General features: G+C 52.2%; 2 protein-coding genes across 2 annotated transcripts; both read left to right on the forward strand.

Annotated features, from left to right (window-relative positions):
* The first annotated feature begins 4,011 nt into the window (after nucleotides 1–4,011).
* LOC136513239 (fasciclin-like arabinogalactan protein 4) lies at nucleotides 4,012–5,684 on the forward strand. Its single transcript, XM_066507237.1, has 2 exons — nucleotides 4,012–5,382; nucleotides 5,495–5,684. Exons 1-2 carry the CDS (start codon nucleotides 4,081–4,083, stop codon nucleotides 5,522–5,524), a joined length of 1,332 nt encoding a protein of 443 aa, XP_066363334.1. The 5' UTR covers nucleotides 4,012–4,080; the 3' UTR covers nucleotides 5,525–5,684.
* A 9,236-nt stretch (nucleotides 5,685–14,920) lies between these two features.
* On the forward strand, nucleotides 14,921–15,262 carry LOC136511005 (uncharacterized). The gene has a single exon (XM_066505259.1). It carries the CDS (start codon nucleotides 14,921–14,923, stop codon nucleotides 15,260–15,262), a length of 342 nt encoding a protein of 113 aa, XP_066361356.1.
* The last annotated feature ends 4,458 nt before the right edge of the window (nucleotides 15,263–19,720 follow it).

The raw sequence follows: 19,720 nt of genomic DNA on the forward strand, positions 1-19,720 counted from the left end.
CTTGCTCGGACTTGATCGCGGAGATCGGTCAAGCCTCTATCCACTTTGTAAACTTGTCTACGGTGACAAGCAAGTGTGTATATCCCTCGGGCGCCCTCTTGATAGGTCCAACCAGATCGAGCCCCTAGACCGCGAACGACCATGTGATGGGGATCGTTTGGAGTGCTTGGGCCGATAGGTGGGTCTACCGAGCATAGTATTGACACCCTTCACAGGTGCGCACAATCTGTTTAGTGTCGGCTACTATGGCCGTTTAGTAGTAGCCTTGTCGGAACGCATTTTTGACCAGGGTCCTAGGCGTGGCATGGTGCTCACAGACCCCACCATGGATATCACTCAGCAACTGCTTCCCTTCTCCGATGGGGATGCAACGCTATAGGATCCCGGTGTGGCTTCGCATGTAAAGCTCGCCCTCAATAATGACAAAGGACTTGGCATGACGTGTGAGCTGCTGAGCCTCCATTTTGTCCATCGGCAGTGCCTCACAGAGGAGGTAGTCGAGGTAAGGCATCCTCCAGTTGGCTAGAGGGTCAAGCTCTACCGCTGGATCCTCGTCAAGCTCCATGACTTCGGGTCGGATAGAGCCGCCGGCTGGTTAGCCCCTAAGCCTAGGGCAGGTGACCCGTCACCGGTCTATTCTAGCTCCTCATAGCAGACTAAGGGCTTATACTGATCGCTGGCGAAGACGCCTGTCGGCACCGGCTCTCGGTCGGACGCCGTTTTTTCCAACGTGTTGGCCGCCTCGTTGAGACGCCTTGGGATGTGATTGAGATTGAGACTGTCAAACTTGTCATCCAACTGGCGGACTTTTCAGCAATATGCAGCCATCTTGGCATTGTGGTAGCTTGATTCCTTCATGACTTGGTTGATGACCAGTTGGGAGTCGCCCCGGATGTCAAGCCATCGGATACCCAACTCGATGGCGATGCGTAGGCCGTTGATGTGTGCCTCATACTCATCCACATTGTTAGAGGAGGGGAAGTGGATGCAAATCATGTACCGCATGCGTACCCTGAGGGGGGAATAAAGACCAGCCCCACGCTGGTGCCTTTCTTCATTAGCGATCCATCGAAGTACATCGTCTAGTACTCTTGGTCGACAATTGCTGGAGGCATTTGGATCTCGGTTCACTCAGCAACGAAATCAGCCAGCACTTGGGATTTGATGGCCGTTCGAGGGGCATATAAAATGCCTTGACCCAACAGCTCAAGTGCCCACTTTGAGATTCTTCCTGTAGCATTCTAGTTTTGGATGACCTCGCCGAGAGGGAAGGACGTCACGACCGTCACTGGATGCGACTCGTAGTAGTGACACAACTTTCTCTTGGTGATAAGCATGACATATAGGAGTTTCTAGATTTGGGGGTAGCGAGTCTTGGAATCAGACAAGACCTTGCTAATGAATTACATGGGACGCTGCACTTTGAGGGTGTGTCCCCCTTCTTCTCGCTCTACCACCAGGGCAGCGCTGACCCCTTGCGTGCTGGCCGCAATGTAGAGCAGAAGCGGTTCCTTGTCGGTCAGGGGACACCAAGCATTCCGCGAGAACAACGAAGTTCATGGCAGAACTTCTCAGTTTCGGAACATTAACCTTACTTGTGTATATTATATTGTACCATCAATTCAAACCTAACACAATAGATATTACACAAAACAAAACAAAAAACCACAATCCGAGAAATTTCATAGTATGTCATTGTATACTCTCTCCGTTTAGGGAAGGACAGCATTCTAGCACTAATGTATTATCTAAAAAAATACAACTCTAGTTCATGAGTAGATGTTATATCATAAAAAAGTACGCTATATAGATATATGATGCGCCGAAGCATAGAGCTTATATTTGCGATCATTTACTTTGTCTAATCAACACATATAAAGAATAAAAAAAGTAGATATACATATATTATGTGCTAATTTTTTCTCGATACATAAGAATTACGTTCTTTTCATAACAAAGGTTGTGCATGGCCACCTCAAACTCACCACACTGTGGGTTCAGCATGATGCCTACCAAGAAAGATATCTTGCATCTTTGTGAGCTGCCTTCGTTTCGCCGAGTTCTGGTCGCGGGCGTTGGCAGTGGCCAACCCTTCTCCTCCCCACCAGACTTGGCTCCTCGCATACGTGGTTAGCGCTCGCGGACCTTCGGCAACAAGGTTGACCTAAGGGACACGGTGGTCCTCTTCATGCTTTAGATCATCTTGAAGATTTGCAACTAAACAATCTTGTTTCACAATGAACGTGTCGACCTCACTGGTCTACACGCCATGATCCAAGCCCATATCAAGTTGTGGATCTATAGAGCCCTAAGCTCCCTCGACACTGGCGCCTTCTTGACCTAGTGTCATGATGCTCCTCATGTAAGTTAGTCTAGCTGTAGTCTCTTCTTCTCTGCTCAGCTTCCAATTTGCAGGCGTCATGCTTCTTCTATATTATGAACTCTGATCTTTTGATGAATACATTAAAATTCAAGTGGGCTTCTTGCCCACTGTTAGGCTATCTCCAACGACACCACTTAAAATACAAGATCCATTCGTACTTTGGGTAGCGCTACAGGCAAAAGGTTCAATACCTATTCGGCATCTTCTCCAACAACAAGACCTAAAAGAAAATCCTTTCTGCAAATGAGTTTTCAGGAGAGGGGATACCCATGTTTGGGTTGTGTCTCTCAGGCAACCCAAAATAGGTCTCCTGTATAGGTACTCTGTTGGAGACTGATTTTGAATCTCTCACTACCCATTTTAGGTTTGGATCTCTTTATTGGAGACAGACTTAGTTCGTTTAAAAATCATTGTGCCGATTGAGTGTTTACAACTGGTGAGATTTTTTATAGTCAACCTTGTCAACTTGAATTGAAGGGATGCGTGGGTGCTTGTATTTTTGGTTCATTACTCATTTAGACCAATCTCTTTCATTTTCCTGTCTACAAGTATGACATAGTTTTATTTCTTGTGTTTTATATGCACTATTTGTATTTGATTTTTATGACAGATTAAGACTTGAAAATAACATGAAACTTATTTTACCTCTTTTTATACTAATAATGCCATATTGTCAAAAGTTGCCTCATAACACTAGAACATGGACCATCCATATATCCTTGGTCACTTTGTTTTCTCAGAATCTATATGTACTACATCTGTCCTTGAAAGGAAGTAATTATGCTATGCGTGTTAGTTAAAGTGCTTCACGTTTGACTATATTTCTAGTTAATAGTATTCATATTTATAACTCCAAATTAATTTATTATAAAAATATATTTTGTAATTAATCTAATGATGTTTATTTGATATGATAAATATTTATATTTTTTAACTATAGTTGATCAAACTTGAAGTACTAAATCATGACACTGTTCCAGAATTGCATTCTTCTGCAGACAGAGTGAGTATCGTGCATTGCTGTGGATAATTGAGATGGAGTTTATATGAGAAAAAAAAAATAACCCGCCGTCCCGCCGAGTTGTGCATCGTTGCGCTAGAGCTGGCGGCCAGCGTTGCTACCCCTACTTTGCTACTGTAGCTGCCTAGCTGCTGCTGCTACAGACTACAGTCAAGCTACCCACCACGTCCGAGGTCCCTCACGCCATAAATTTCATGAAAACACAAATCACATCACGCTGGCTGTATAGCCCTTAGCACCCTATGTGCAAAAATAATAAATTTATTTGACTTTAAAAAAAGTCGGATGAAATAGATTTTAAGTATTTTTTATAATATATGTTATGAAGTGCTAAAGAATCATGATATCTTAAAGAAATTTTAAGTATATATAAATTTTGGGATACAAGTTTTATATCTAAACTTACAAAAAGTTCAACTACTGTAATTACGAAAAATTACAAAATTTAACTTTTCAGTTAAAAAAAAACCTTATCATGTGTACACGAAGGGATTAAAGAGCTCGAATATCCATCCCAGCATTTTTCCTTAGAAAAAAAAGGCGTTGTACTGACAAAAGCGAAATAAAATATTCAATCCCTTCCGCTCACCACCCCCGCATCTGGAACTTCACCACCTCACTCGCTGTCGCTCCCAGCCTCGAGTGCTCGCTCGCTCACTCCAATAGTGGCGGCGAGATGCGGAGACAGATCCCTCCCGTCTCCTGCCTCGTACTCCTCGCGGCGGCTTTTGCGCTGCACGCCGCGGCGTCCGCGGCGCCGGCGGCCGTCGCGGTCAACGTCACGGGCGTGCTCTCGGTGTTCCCGGACCTCAGCGACTTCACGCGGCTGCTGGCGTCCAGCCCCGTGCTGGCGGAGCTCGCGGGGCGGTCGTCGCTGACGCTGCTGGCCGTGCCGAACGGCAACCTCCCGCAGTCGCCGTCGGCGTTCGCGGCCGCGTCGGGCGCCGACCTCGCCGACGTCCTCCGCTACCACGTCCTCCTCGAGTACCTCGCCCCCGCCGAACTCCGCCGCCTGCCGGCCTCCGGGAAGCTCGTGACCACGCTGTTCCAGACCACCGGCCGCGCCCCCGCGGACCTGGGCGCCGTCAACGTCACCACCGCGGGCGCCTCCCTCGCCGTCGTCCGCTCGCCGGCGCCGTTCCTGGGCTCGAACGTCACCGTCCTCGGCGCCATCACCGCGGTGCCGTACAACCTGAGCGTGCTGGCGGTGAGCGGCCTCATCGTGCCCACCGGGTTCGACCTCGCGGCGTCCGAGTCCCGCCCGCCCGCGGCCGTCAACATCACCCGCGTCCTCGCAGACGCGCGCGCCTTCAACGTGGCGGCGTCGATGCTGGAGGCCTCGGGCGTGGCGGCCGAGTTCGAGGACGACGAGAGCGGGGCCGGGATCACGGTGTTCGCCCCCACCGACGACGCCTTCGCGGGCCTCCCCGCGGGCGACCGCCTGCAGTCGCTCCCCGCCGACCGCAAGGCCGTGGTGCTCCGCTTCCACGTGCTCCACTCCTACTACCCGCTGGGGTCGCTGGAGTCGATCGTGAACCCCGTCCAGCCCACGCTGGCCACCGAGTTCAGCAACGCCGGCCGCTTCACCCTCAACATCACCCGCGCCAACGGCTCCGTCGCCATCGACACGGGCGTCGTGCAGGCGACCATCACGCGGACCGTCTTCGACCAGAACCCCGTCGCCGTCTTCGCCGTCTCCAAGGTCCTCCTCCCCAAGGAGATGTTCACCCGCACAGCAGGCGGCGGCGGCGGCGGAGGCGACTCCTCCATCGTGGCCGCCACCGCCGCCGCGTCCTCGCCCCCGTCAGCCGCGACAGCCCCGGAGGCCTCCGAGAGCGCGCGGACGCCGCCGACAAAGCTCTCCTCCCCGCCCGCGCTCCGCGGCGGCGGGCAGGACTGCGACACAGCGTCGGCGCCGGCGCACGGGATCGGAATCGGGTGGTGGTGTATAGCATTGGTGTATCTACTTCCACATCTGGTATGAGATCCGGGACGACTTGGTCAGTCCATTGCCATTACTCTTGTGCTCAATTTTTGCCTTTTCTTTTTGTTTTCTCTTGTCTTTTCTTTTCTTATTTGGGTTTTGCTAGAATCTGTACACTGGGAGGGAGGGGAGGTGAGGAAGAAGATTGAGCTGCGAAAACAAAGAAAATGCAGCAACCTTTTTAGGTAAGAAGAAGAAACAGAATTGGTTATTGGCCATCATCAAAAGGGGTATAACAGTACCGCCCTGTAAAAATCCAATCAAAATCCATTGCATTCCTTTGCTCCAATTGTTCCATATCGCCGCCGACATTGCTTTGCCATGGTCGTGTCTCGTGAGTTCTTCTGAGTGTGCTAGATTGCAGCTGCTTCAGCTCCATTTTTGCCCTGTCGATTTGCTCTGATTGAACTGAAAGCGTGGAGCTGGGTCTGGGAGGAGGAGGAAGCTGCAGTGCAACCAATGCTCACCGGGCGGTGTGGGGAGTGGTGGTGGTGGGTGGCTGGCAGTGAGCTGGCAGGCGGGGGGTGGGGGTGGGGCCGCGGCCGTCAGCCGCAGGCCGTCAGCCGTCAGTGCGCCCCCGTAGATTCGATCGCCTTTCGCTTGCGTCGCATCGCATCGCCAGACGTACGCCCGCCCCCCGTGCTCTGGCACCCGCGCGTCTGATTCTTGTCGCCCCGCCCCCGCCACCGCCACCGCCACCGCCACCGCCACGTCACGGCACGCCCCCGGCAGGAATTCCGGCTCCAGGCGACCAGGCTCCAGTGCGTGCGTCTGTGCCTGTGCGTGCAATGCAGGGGAGCTGGAGAAGAAGGGAAGCCAGGCACGGTGAAAAGCGAAGAATAGCCCTCCCAATTCCCCATCTTTCCGCTCCATCATGAGCCGCCTACTACTCCTACGCATCATTGGGTCACATCTTTCATGGCGAGGACGAGGAAAGGAACCGCCTCCCTTGGGACCCGGCTGGAACGCCGGAAGGGAACGGCGTGCACTGTTCTGGCGTTCCAAAACGGGTGGGGGACGAGCGGTCCATCGAGCCCTCAGCCGTTGGAGCTGCAGAACTCTCTGTTATATTGTGGTAACCGATGATTGGCTGTTCCTGAGCTAAGCGTTCACGGCCATTGGAGTGAGATCGATCATCGATGGGCTGTATGATTGAACGGAGTGTGATTTTCATGCCGAGGATGTGTGTGATTGCGGGAATCATTCAGTGGGGAGCTAGCGAAAACAAGCATCGCTCTCAGGCTCAGCTGCCGCAGGGGTGGGGGGCTGGCCTCGCCTCGCCTACTACGACAAGTGAGAGAGCCCCTCGTCGATCTTCCACGCCTGCAAAAAAGAACTTGTGTGGAGTTCAGTGCGGGCCGCGGATCCTTCGTCCGTCCATCCATGCATGCTAGGCCTTTTTTTTTTTTTAAGTTCCAAAAAGTTTTCCCAAAAAGTGCTACAGTATCTATCACATCGAATCTTGTAATACGTGCATGCAGCATTAAATGCAGACGAAAAAAAACTAATTGCACAGTTTGGTTGGAAATCGCGACACGAACGTTTTGAGCCTAATTAGTCCATGATTGAATACTAATTGCCAAATAAAAACGAAAGTGCTACCGTAACCAAATTCTCAAATTTCGCCCAACTAAACAAGGCGTAACATCAGACAGTGAGAGACACATGGAAGCATGCTCGCTCCGGGGGAGTTTCCTTGCGGTACATCCATCCAGTCCAGACAGGGAAACGAAACGAGGCCAAGACGCAGCAGCCAGCGTTACCTACAGCTGCAGCAGCTACAAGTGGCAAACTGAATCCAGTTGGGAGGACCCATAGGCGCTTCTACGTGGAAGAAAGAAGAGAGTAGAGGCTTATCGGTTCCCAAATTCCCAAAGGCAGCGTATGGTAGCGAGCATATAGCAGCACCGCACTGCCACGTGGCTGAGGCTGAATTATTCGCCTGCCTCGGGCCCTCATTGGCTCGCAATTGCAAGCTACACTATCCGTGACGCCTACTGTGTAGTGTAGTCATCAGTAATCAGCGAGCGAGGCGTTGTTTGTTGGCGGCTCGTCAGATCGCCGCGCGCGAGTGAGATGGGCCTGGGGCCCATGCCGCTTGCCGCCGCGCTGGAAGGGGGAGGAAGAGGAATTCGTTTGGAATTTGGAGCCTCGCCGACAGACAGGCTGTTCGCTCGGGCGTCAATAGTATTTTTCTCTCCTAACCAATCAATCTCCGTCAAACTTAAACCAACAAGCGAACATGCTCCATGCTCAGAGAACGAGGCCTGTGAAGCTGCGCGTTGGACCCGTGTTTCGTCGGTTGCGGGGCATGCGACGGCTCCAGCAAGTCCATCGTGCTTCCTGCTTCGCCTGCCCTCCAGCGTCCGGCGATGAGCAGAGCTCTTCGTGGGCGCACGGTTCATTTGTTTGTAGTACGTACGTATGTACTCTGTAGAGTGGTTTTTGTAGTACAAGGGAATTTGGAACTGCATTATACGTTGCCGTGGCCTGTGCTAACAACCCTGTAGCGTTGAAACCAGACACCGGAAAAGTGCTAGTCTGTTACAAGTTGATGACAGAAGTAGTGTGTACGTACGAAAACATAATGGGAAAGTTATTACAGATGAGTTGGTACGCAGTACAGGCACAGTGAACATGCCACGTGCCAGAGAATCGTTGTAGGTCAAAACGTAGACATGAGAAATCGCAGCGAGCTCGATATGTACCAGAGGATTGTGTCACGCCGCTTGGCCGCCGGCGATCACCGCCGGCGACGTGAGGAGATCAAGGAGATACACAGAGATGGATTGCCTTCAAGATGCATGGTTGCAGCTGTGACCTTCAATTCTTCTGGTATAGCATAGGTGGTGAAATAGTTGACACAGTTGTCAAACCATATTTTTGGGTTGGAGCCATCAGACTCTGGCCTTGGCTCATCCCTATAGTGCTTTGTGCTGTTTGGATGTACCAGGCCTGAAATCAGTCTTCTTGGTGGCAAACACATCCTGAAAGTCAGGGTTTGCTTCATCAAAGACAACTGAAACACCATCAGAGTGATCAGACATTGCATCCTTCTCCATTTGACGTGATGTCAGAGTTGCTACAGCTTGCCCATTGGCTTGCACTTGCTTTGCTATCAGCTTCTGGTCTTCTTTAGTAGCAGTCATTCTTCGTCTCTTGTTGAATCACTCCGATACTGTTCATCTGAGAAAATTACAGATCAAATTGCTCCATGACCTGCTCCCAATGACCCTTCTCTTCTTTAGATGTCTTCGACATAGCATCGAGGACGAACTGTGTTTGCTTTGATGGTTTCGGTGGAGCCGTGGTGTCAAAATCTGATGAATTGCTCAGAAGTGGTGAAACAATCGGTTTGGTATACACCTCCCCTTAATCTTGTTTCACCGTGTCGCTGACTACTCTTGGAAGTGAGGCACCACCAATGGATTTTACGCAGAGACGTGCTCTGCAACCCGAGTGTGTGGACACTTCCCCTCCATCGCCTTCGCACAACAATCAGCTGACGAGATTACGGAATTTTACACGGGAACGTGTCCCGCAACCCTGGTCTCGACTGATTGCTTGCTAATGTAAGGGAGCATAATTGGATGCTGCTCACCGAGGTTCTCGCCGCCTGAACCAGGTTTGTGTCAAAGTAGTCCCCCAGTCGAAGTTGGTTCTGTAGAACAAACGGATCCATGGATTTGGTGGAGTGTAGGGTGGTGGTGGGGTTGCTGGTGGATTTGGTGGAAGTAGGCTACGCCGAAACCGCTGCTGACCCAGCTCAACCAAACGGATCCATGGAATTACGAGCTGTAGATCGAAGCAAGACGAGAACGGGAGCACCACCTGAGGGCGATGGTCGATGAAGGGTTGTTGTCATCGCGCCGGACCATCAGATCCGCCGTCGCCGCGCCGACCAGCAACCGCTGAGCTCGATAACTAGCGTCGGAGCGAGATCGGAGAGATCCGCCGCTCACGCCGAGGAAAGTTAGTCTCTGATACCACCTGTCATGCCCCTTGGCCACCGGCAATCACCGCCGGCGACGTGAAGAAATCAAGGAGATACACAGAGATGGGGAACGGCAGAGGAACCTGTCCTCTCTACCGAGTTATCTTTTTCAGATTAGGAATAGTTCTCAGTTCTGTTTACAGCATAGTATATAGCTAAGCTGGCCTATGGTCCACATGTCATAGAGACCTATTACAGCATATCAATAAACGACGTCCTGTGATGAAGTAAACGTATTTCTCGAGTGCATCTTCTTCACTACTCAGTATGCAGTGTCCTGACAGATTGATGGAGGCCAATTCGATCGATCCATCCATAGAGTTGGGAGGCCGTCTTAATGAGATTGCGGTTGGTACTTGGTAGTAGTACACGTCCGTGTAGCTGTACCGTATTCTGGGTTGCACACGTGTCGACGTGTGTGTTATATTATTTTCGAGAACGGTGTGTGTAATAATATTATTACTGCGCATCCGCCTCCGTTTCCGCGTCGGACACCGGCACTAGACACCTGTTGCTTCTGAATGGTAATTATTTAGTACTACTAGATAAGCCAGCGTTCAAAGTAACTTACTAACGGAAGCGAGGTCAAAATTGCCAGAGTAAGTGCTTCAAACCTTTTCAATGGTCACAGCTTTTAACTGAGAGTCTGAGATCAATGCGAAGCGAGTATAGTCTTGAGTTGCATCTAGTAGTAAGAGCAGATAAATTTAATTTATAGTTATGATATAGAGGCCCCTTAGGGCTTAGATGTACGTGGAATATGAGCGAATAACAATTTTATTATGTAGTTGTGTCCATCAATATTCGAACTCGAGACCCCTGACTCTGATATTATATTGTTATATGCATACATTGACCAATTCAATCTAATAGGTGACATTTGCATTGTGGGTTATTGAAAGTGCATCTAGCCTTTTAGTGGGGTTTGGATGGTTGAATGACAACGTGATTAAAGGTCTAACCCGTTTGCTAAGTGTGGACAGGAAATAGGTTATCTCACATATATTTAATGAAAGCCAAAATGATGTATTGTTGAAAACAATCTAGTTCAAACACAAGACAACAATGCAAATGTAATTCATGTAAGGCTTATTCATTGTGGGATTTCGATAACTCATATAAAAGTAGACATGTTGAAAAATAATTAATGAGATAAGAAGAATTGCATAAGGAATGGTCTCAAGCTTGCTATATGAAAGACAAGTATACAAATGAACTTAATGAATGATTCGACACAGTGTGACTAGATGGCTTGAGATGGTGAAGATAGCAATGAAAGACTTCGAGGTACTAAGCAAGGGTGAAGGGCAAGCGACGGCTTGGCGACCGAGGAACCTAGCTAGGGTGAAGAAGGAAGGGACTTGCATTTAGTCAAGGCACCAATCAAATCATGTTGGTCATATTAAAGTGAAGAATCAAATCCTAGATGACTTTATAAAGGGATGACTTAATATCTTTGGAGCCAACTCTCATATGTTGAATGGAATCAAGTCAAATGCTCAAGATGGCAATGCTCAAGGATAAAATCAAAATCAACATGTTGACACCCTCACTTGATGAAGATTGAAGGCTATGGCATTTCGGTTCAAGGAAATTCAACTCAAGCGCTTCAAACTCCATTTTTATTTGATCTTGAGTTAATAGGTATGTTGTACTATTAAGAGGGATGCATCATGTTGATAGATAATCAATCATGAGTGCTCAAGCCAACCCATGTGAGATTTGAGTATTTGAGAGACAAAAGAGCTAACTTGTTTTCTGCTGACCTGGCAATACCTGTCGGGGACCTGATACCGGGGTACCCAACGGGGTGGAACTAATAAACACCGGACGTCGGCACTATCGATCAAACGAGAACACTACTGTGCCTCTTGCCCGAATGATGGAAGATCGGTTCTGCCTCGCCCGACCTTCAAGGGCTAGGTTCTGCCTCGCCCGACCTTCAAGGGCTAGGTTCCACCTCGCCCGACCCTCGAGGGCTAGGCTCTGCCTCGTCCGATGGCTGAGGGCTAGGCTCTGTCTCGCCCAAAGCCCAAGGGCGGGCTCCGCCTCGCTCGGCGGTAGAGGGCTAGCTCCGCCTCGCCCGACCCTAGAGGGCCAGAATTCGCCTCGCCCGACCCCCGAGGGCTAGACTCCGCCTCGCCCGACCCTCGAGGGCCAGACTCTGCTTCACCCGACGTCTGAAGGCGGGTTTCGCCTCGTTCGACGACCAAGGGCTGGCTCCGTCTCGCCTGACAACCGCGCCCTGCTCCTTCGTGATGATAGGCATAGGGCAAGACAAGATGTCCGGGTCAACCGCGGCATCGAGGACCATGCCCTGCGCCGCTGCAGGGTAGTACTATCAGGGCGCGACGGGATGGGCGCTTTAGACCCTTCCAGGCATGGCAGAGCCAGAATAGTGTTCTAGGCGTGTGCTCTTCGCCCGAACAGTGTTGTAGGCGCCGCCTTCAGCCCTCGGGGATGGAACCCAACATGGACATACGACAACCACTACATTCTAAGGGGGGACTCCCGTCCTCTATAGTGACAACCGAGTAGTCACCGCACCACTCGCTCCCCACAGGGTCGCAGGTCGACACCCCTGTCTGACACGCCGCCCACAGGGGCGGGACGGGACATAACCACTTGCTGATCGAGTAGGGGCACGGCATCATCATCATCACACAGGTATCTGGCGAATGCGTCGGCCCCTGACACCGTCTGCACATGTCAGCCGAGCTGTCACAGAGGAAAGGGAAGACCCGGTGCCTTCAGGGGGGTTTTCCTTGCCCCTGATTCTTCTCTCTTCCTCGAGCATGTAACCCCTGCTCCCCTTAACCTATAAAAGGGGGGACAGGGCACCCTACTAGAGGAACGACTCACACAAAGACCAGTTCAACACAGGCACAACACATCACACACGCAGCCAAGCAGTGACCAAGCTCTTGGCATCCTTTCGATCTTTTCCATCAGAGACTTAGGACCAGTCCCTCTCTTGATCATTTGTACCCTCTACCACGAACCTTTTTCGGTGCTAATAACACGAGCAGCAACAGACTGGACGTAGGGACATTCAGCCCGGACCAGTATAAACCTGGTGTCCTTTAGCACACCATCCGGGCTTAACACGCATCAATTATAAATTTACTAGCCGGTGTTTGTTCGAAACACCGACAGTTGGTATGTCAGGTAGGGGCCTTTGCGCGTTCCAAACCAGGCCACGGATGGCTAACCACAATGTCAGCTGGGTCCCAGGCACACACGTGCGCTTTAGGAGCCTAGATTTTGTCATCACGGTGGAGGAGAGTTGGTACGGGCGCACACTACCATCCAATCTCTCCCCTCCATCGGCCTCGACCATGAGAGGCTTGGGCGCCAGCTCGGCGTCTCCCTTGGACCCTAGCAGTCCAGGGAGAACTAGCATCGCCTCACCCTTTCCAATGACAACGATGTGGCATGACCTTCTAGAGAGGGGCTCCTCTCTCTAGAACGCCATGTGCGGAGCGCCCCGACAGCATTTCTGTTCGGTCTCCGTAACGCCGCAGCGATCGCTGGCCACCTTGTGGAACTACACATGGTTCAGCCGCCCGTGAACAACGAGTTCGTGGGGGTAATTTAACATGACATGGATTCTCTCCACAAGCTCCTCACAGAGGAGCTAGGATCGTCCTCTAGCTCTAACTCTAGCAGGGGGAGCCATCACCCTTCAAGGGAATGCTTTATGGCAAAAACCTCTGAAGGGCGCGTCGAAAGCATCTCCGGGGAGGAAGCTACCCCGGCAGGCAACCCCAACAGTAGGACCGGAGGAGCGGCAGCCACCCCATCTTGCGTAAGGATGGAGCAGCTGAGAGCCCGAAAGCACGAGATCGATGAGACCGGGCAAGGGCTCGTGTGGGAATATGCAGAGATCGATCGCGAGATCGAACGCCGTGGAAACGGTGGGCGCGCACACGCCACGGCCCGTGATGTACACCAAAGGATCCTCACCGACGATGGGACCCTCCCTCACTTTGCTCGGGCAAGCAAGAACATCGCCGCCGCAACGGCCTTACTTCACAGCCTTCTAGAGGCAATGACGCACGAGGATCGCCGGGCCCACCGAGAAATTCGCATGTTGCTCGAGCGTGCGGCGGCGCAACAGGTGGAAAGCTCGTTGTCTTGGTGACGTGAGCTCAACACCAACCAGCGCATGCCCTCAGTGCACCCCGCTTAGGACGCGTCGGTTCACCAGCCACTGCCAGGCAGCGGCAGCACACCGCTGTCCTGGTGCATCAACGTCTCGGCCACAACCACGATGCACGTAGCACCATCGATGCCCATAGATGTGCCTACAACGACTCAAGAGAAGGCGTCCGCCACGGCTATCATCCTCGATGCGGCGGACGCTGTGACAACGGCGAGGACCAGAGCCCAGGCCCCGGCCTGCTAGGCCCTCAGGCCTTTGGCCGGCACATCCTCAACATTGCATTCCCACCAAGGTATTGACCACCTACCAACATCCCTAAGTACTCCAGGGAGACAAACCCCGGGCTTTGGCTTGAAGACTATCGGCTTGCCTATCAAGCCGGTGGTGCGGATAATGATGACTTCATTATCCGCAACCTTCCACTGTTCCTCACCGATTTGGCATGAGCGTGGTTGAAGCACCTTCCATCCGACGCCATCCAAGGTTGGGCGGACCTAAGGGAGATCTTTGTGGGGAACTTCCAGGGCACATACAAGCATCCTAGGAACCCCTAGGACCTCAAGAACTATCACTAGAAGGCCAGCGAAACCCTCTGCGGGTACATCCGGCGCTTCTCCCGATAGTGCAACGAGCCCCCTAACATCGTCGACGCCGACGTGATAGGAGCCTTCCTATCTAGGACAACCTATGAGTCTTTGGTTCATAAGCTGGGACGCAAGGGCCCGTGGACCACCAAGGAACTCCTAGACATCGCCACCAGCCACGCCTCAGGAGAGGAGGTGGTCGGAGCAATCTTTGACCATTCCGACGGCAAGGCGAGGCGGGACGAGGGCGCCGGTGAAGGAACCTCCAACCGTTCCGCCAAAAGAAAGAATAAGAAGCAACGGCACGACAACTCGCTCGTGGCCGCTGCTGACCACAAGGGTGGTCGGAAGCCTGCGGAGGGCACTCCGAATCACTTCAAAAAAATGCTTGAAGGGCTGTGCCTGAACCACGCCTTTCCCATAAAACATCTGCTCAAAGACTGCGGCCTCATGCGGAAGTTCTTGCTCGGAAGCGCCAACAAAGGGGAGTAGGAGAAGGAACCTGCCCCCATCGCAGATGACCCCGAGGAGAAGGATGATGCCTTTCCAACGCTGAATGGCATCCTTATGATCTTCGAAGGATCAGCAGCCTACGACTCCAAACGTTGCTAGAAGATCGCGCACCGTGAGGTCTACACGGCCGAACCGGCCACGCCTACCTTCCTCTAGTGGTCGGAATCCGCCATAACCTTCGACCGGGCCGACCATCCGGATACCATCCCACACCTAGGGAGGTATCCACTTGTAGTCGACCCGATCGTTGGCCCGAAGTGACTCACAAAAGTGCTGATGGACGGAGGTAGCAGCCTCAACATCATGTACGCCAATATGCTCGACGAGATGGGCATCGATCGAACAAACCTCTACCCGATCCGAGCGCCTTTCCACAGTGTCGTGCCTGGTAAGCAGGCCATGCCACTGGGGCAGATCGATCTGACCATCACCTTTGGGGATCAGTTCAATTATAGGACTGAGACCCTCACCTTCGACGTGGTGGGGTTCCCCGAAACTTTCCACGCCATCCTAGGACGACTGTGCTACGCGAAGTTCATGGCCGTCCCCAACTACACATACCTCAAGCTGAAGATGCCAGGCCCACACAGGGTCATCACCGTCAGCACCTCCTTCTAGTAGGCCTACGAGTGCGATGTCGAGTGCTGCAGCCATGCCACAGCAATCGTCGCCTCCAGGGAACTCGCCGCCCTCAAGGAGGAGGTCACCGATGAAGCGCCCGACGCAAAGAAATCAACTGGGTCATTTGAATCGGCAGAGGGCTCCAAGGAGGTCCTCATAGACCCTAGTAGCTCCAAGGGTAAAACGGTATGCATTGGTGCCGTGCTCTCCTCCGAATAGGAAAGCATGCTCGTCGACTTCCTCCGTGACAATAAAGACATCTTTGCGTGGAAACCCTCAGATATGTCGGGCATCCCGAGGGAGGTCACCGAGCATACCTTGAAAATCCACCCTGGCTCCAAGCCGGTGAAGCAACACCTATGCCGCTTCGACGAGAAAAAGCGCAGGGCCATCGGTGAAGAGATAGCAAAACTGTTGGCCATCGGATTCATCAGGGAAGTACACCACCCAGAGTGGTTAGCAAATCCCATTCTTGTACGAAAGAAGAGCGGGAAATGGAGGATGTGTGTTGACTACATGGGTCTCAACAAGGCGTGCCCAAAGGACCTGTTTTCTTTGCCATGCATAGACCAAATAGTCGATTCTACCTTAGGGTGCGAAACCCTCTGCTTCCTTAACGCGTATTCCGGCTACCACCAAATCGCGATGAGAGAGTCTGACCAGCTCGCGACATCTTTTATCACCCCCTTCGGATCATTCTGCTACATCTCAATGTCGTTCGGTCTGAAGAACACTGGGGTAACTTACTAGTGCTGTATGCTCCACTGCTTTGGGGACCTTATCGGGCGAACCGTTGAGGCCTACGTCGATGACATCGTAGTTAAGTCCAAATGGGCTGACCACCTTGTCGCCGATCTTGAACAAACCTTTGCTAAACTCTAGGCAAATGGCATCAAACTCAATCCCAAGAAGTGTGTTTTTGGGGTCCCAAGGGGCATGCTGCTCGGCTTCATCATCTCCGAGCGCGGCATCGAAGCCAAACCAGAGAAAATCTCAGCCATCACAAGGATGGGCCTGATCCAGAACATAAAGGGGGTTTAGTGGATCGTAGGGTGCCTTGCCGCCCTCAGCCGATTCATCTCGCACCTCAGTGAACGAGGACTCCCCCTTTATCAACTCTTAATGAAAGCCGACCGCTTCGAGTGGACAGCCGAGGCCTAGGAGGCGCTTGACATGGTCAAGCTACTTCTAACAAAACCCCTAGTCCTAGTTCCTCCAAGCGACGGAGAATCCCTCCTACTATACATAGCGGCCACCATGCAAGTGGTCAGCGCCGCCCTGGTAGTAGAGCGGGAAGAAGAGGGGCACGCCTTCAAGGTGCAGCGCCCTGTGTACTTCATCAGTGAGGTACTGTCCGACTCTAAAACCCGCTACTCCCAAATCCAGAAACTCCTATACATCATCCTCATCACCAAGAGGAAGCTACACCATTACTTTGAGTCACACCCTATGACTGTCATAACATCATTCCCCCTCGGCAAGGTCGTCCATAGCCAGGATGCCACAGGAAGAACCGCAAAGTGGGCACTCGAGCTGATGGATCAAGGCATCGCGTATGCCCCCGAACGGCGATCAAGTCCCATGTGCTGGCTGACTTCATCGCGGAGTTGACCGAGGTCCATATGCCACCGGCGGTCATCGATCAAGAGTACTAGACGATGTACTTCGATGGGTCGCTGATGAAGAAGGGCGCCGGCGCGGGGCTAGTCTTCGTATCACCCCTCGGGGTCTGCATGAGGTACATGGTTCGGCTCCATTTCCCCTCATCAAATAATGTGGCCGAATACGAGGCACTCGTCAACGGCCTACACATCGCCATTGAGCTAGGCATCCGACGCCTCGACATTCGGGGTGACTCTCAGCTAGTCGTTAACCAAGTCATGAAGGAGTCTAGCTGCCACGACGCCAAGATGGCTACGTACTGCTAAGAAGTCCAACGGCTGGAGGACAAGTTCGATGGCCTCAAACTTAATCACATCCCAAGGGGCCTCAACGAGGTGGCCGACGCACTCGCAAAGGCAGCATTCGGCCGAGAGCCGATGCCAATGGGTGTCTTCGCCAATGACCAACACAAACCCTCGGTGCGCTGCGAAGGGTCAGAGCGAGCCGACGATGGCCCATCTAATCCAACCCCGGGGGCTGGCCAACCAACGGCTCCACCCGGTCCCGATGTCATGGAACTTGAAGAGGATCCAGTAGCAGAGCTTGACCCTATGGATGACTAGAGAACGCTCTACCTCAACTACCTCCTCCGTGACACACTATCGATGGACAAGACGGAAGCTTGATGGCTCGCACATCATGCCAAGTCCTTCATTCTTGTAGAGGGCGAACTCTACAAATGGAGCCATACCGAGATCCCATAGCTCTGTATCCCCAGCGAACAGGGAAGACTTCTGCTGAGTGACATCCACGGTGGGGTCTGTGGTCACCATGCCGTGTTGAGGACCTTGGTGGAAATGCATTCCGATAGGGCTTCTACTGGCCCACTACAGTAGCCGACACTGAGCAAATCGTACGCACTTGCAAAGGGTGTCAGTACTACGCTCGGCAAACTCACCTCCTAGCCCAGGCACTCCAGATGATACCCATCACGTGGCCCTTCACAGTCTAGGGGCTCGACCTAGTTGGGCCACTCAAAAAGGCATCCGGAGGCTTCACCCACCTACTTGTCACCATAGACAAGTTTACGAAATGGATCGAAGCTCGACCGATCTCCATGATCAAATCCGAGCAGGCTATGCTGTTCTTTCTCGACATCATCCATCGCTTTGGGGTACCAAACTCCATCATCACAGATAATGGCACATAGTTCACTGGCAGGAAATTCATTCGATTCTATGATGAACAACACATCCAGATCGATTAGGTGGGCATCACGCATCCCCCGGATGAACGGGCAGGTCGAGCACGCAAACAACATGCTCCTATAGGGCCTCAAGCCTAGGATCTTCAACTGGTTGAACAAGTTCAGTGCGTGCTGGGTCATCAAGCTCCCGACGGTGCTCTAGAGCCTAAGGACAACTCCCAGCTGGGCCACCGGCTACACACCTTTCTTCATGGTCTATGGTTCCGAGGCCATTCTCCCAATGGACCTCGACTATGGAGCACCAAGAATCAGAGCATATGATGAACAGGGAGCCGAGGCATCCCACCAAGATGCCCTAGACCAACTAGACGAAGCCTGCGACATCGCCCTCCTCCATTCGGCCAAGTACCAGTAGGCGTTGCGATAGTACCACAGCCGATGGGTGTGGGACCGATCCTTCAATGTCTAGGACCTTGTCCTCCACCTCATGCAGAGCAACAAGGACAGCCACAAGCTCTCCCCACCCTAGGAGGGGTCGTACATCGTCGTGGAAGTACTCCGCCCAGGCGCCTACAAGTTGAAAACCATCAACGGCGAGGTCTTCACCAATGCCTGGAACATTGAGCAGCTACATCATTTTTACCCTTAAATAAATGCATACTTTTCCTTATCAGTTTTTGTCTTTACAAATCCCTGATCTTTAGCGACATCCGACCCCTGCAAATCACAAGGGGTCGGACCTCACTCGGGGGCTGATACAAATGATACAAGTACGTTTACCTTGCAAACACTTCTTGTGTTACCTTTGCAAACATTCTCTAAGTTTTCCACTCTTCCCGTAACAAGTCCTAAGGGCTAGGATTTCAGGAACAAATTCTGAGTACAACTGGTAGGACTGTAGGAAACCCACGCCCCAGCGGCTACGACCTCCTTGCTCACTAGCGTGACCAGAACTGTTTCACCCGCACTCCTAGCCTTTACAACCTGAGCCATGGGAAGGGTCGGAGGGCACTGAAACCTCTTCTACAAAGAGAGGAAACTGAAAAGACTGTTTGCCGTAACAAAAGATGAAAATTTGTTCATTCTTTGCACAAATTCGCCACTTACAAAGTGATTTTATCACAAAAAGGACTAATGTACTCTTAAATTCAAAGGACTATTTACTCGGGGGTTCCCCCACAAACTTATTCAATTATAGTCTCTGCCTAGCTTTACTATGAGTACTACTACGGTCGTCGCGCCACGCTTTCCTTCAGCAATGTTCAGGCATGTACACGGGCCAATTCGTCTACTGCCGCTGCCGCGCCACGCTCTCCATCGGCAATGTCCAGGCATATACATGGGCTAGTTCGTCTACTGCCACCGCCACGCCACGCTCTCCATCGGTGATGTCCTACCGCTCCATGGGATCCTCGAAGGCACTGTCATCTGCAACATCGAGCACCACACCGGCGTCTGCGGTGCCCCTCCGCCGGGGCGTCCAGGGACTACACCATCGTCATTAGCCACAACCCTGACAACGGCACCTCCATCGGGACATCAGGGCACTACGCCATCGTCATCAACCACAACCCTGACAATGGCACCTCCACCGGGGCATTCGGGGACTATGCCATTGTCATCAGCCGCAACCCCGACAACGGCAT

Source organism: Miscanthus floridulus, chromosome 16, assembly GCF_019320115.1.
Source record: "Miscanthus floridulus cultivar M001 chromosome 16, ASM1932011v1, whole genome shotgun sequence".
In the NCBI taxonomy this organism is placed as follows: domain Eukaryota; kingdom Viridiplantae; phylum Streptophyta; class Magnoliopsida; order Poales; family Poaceae; genus Miscanthus; species Miscanthus floridulus.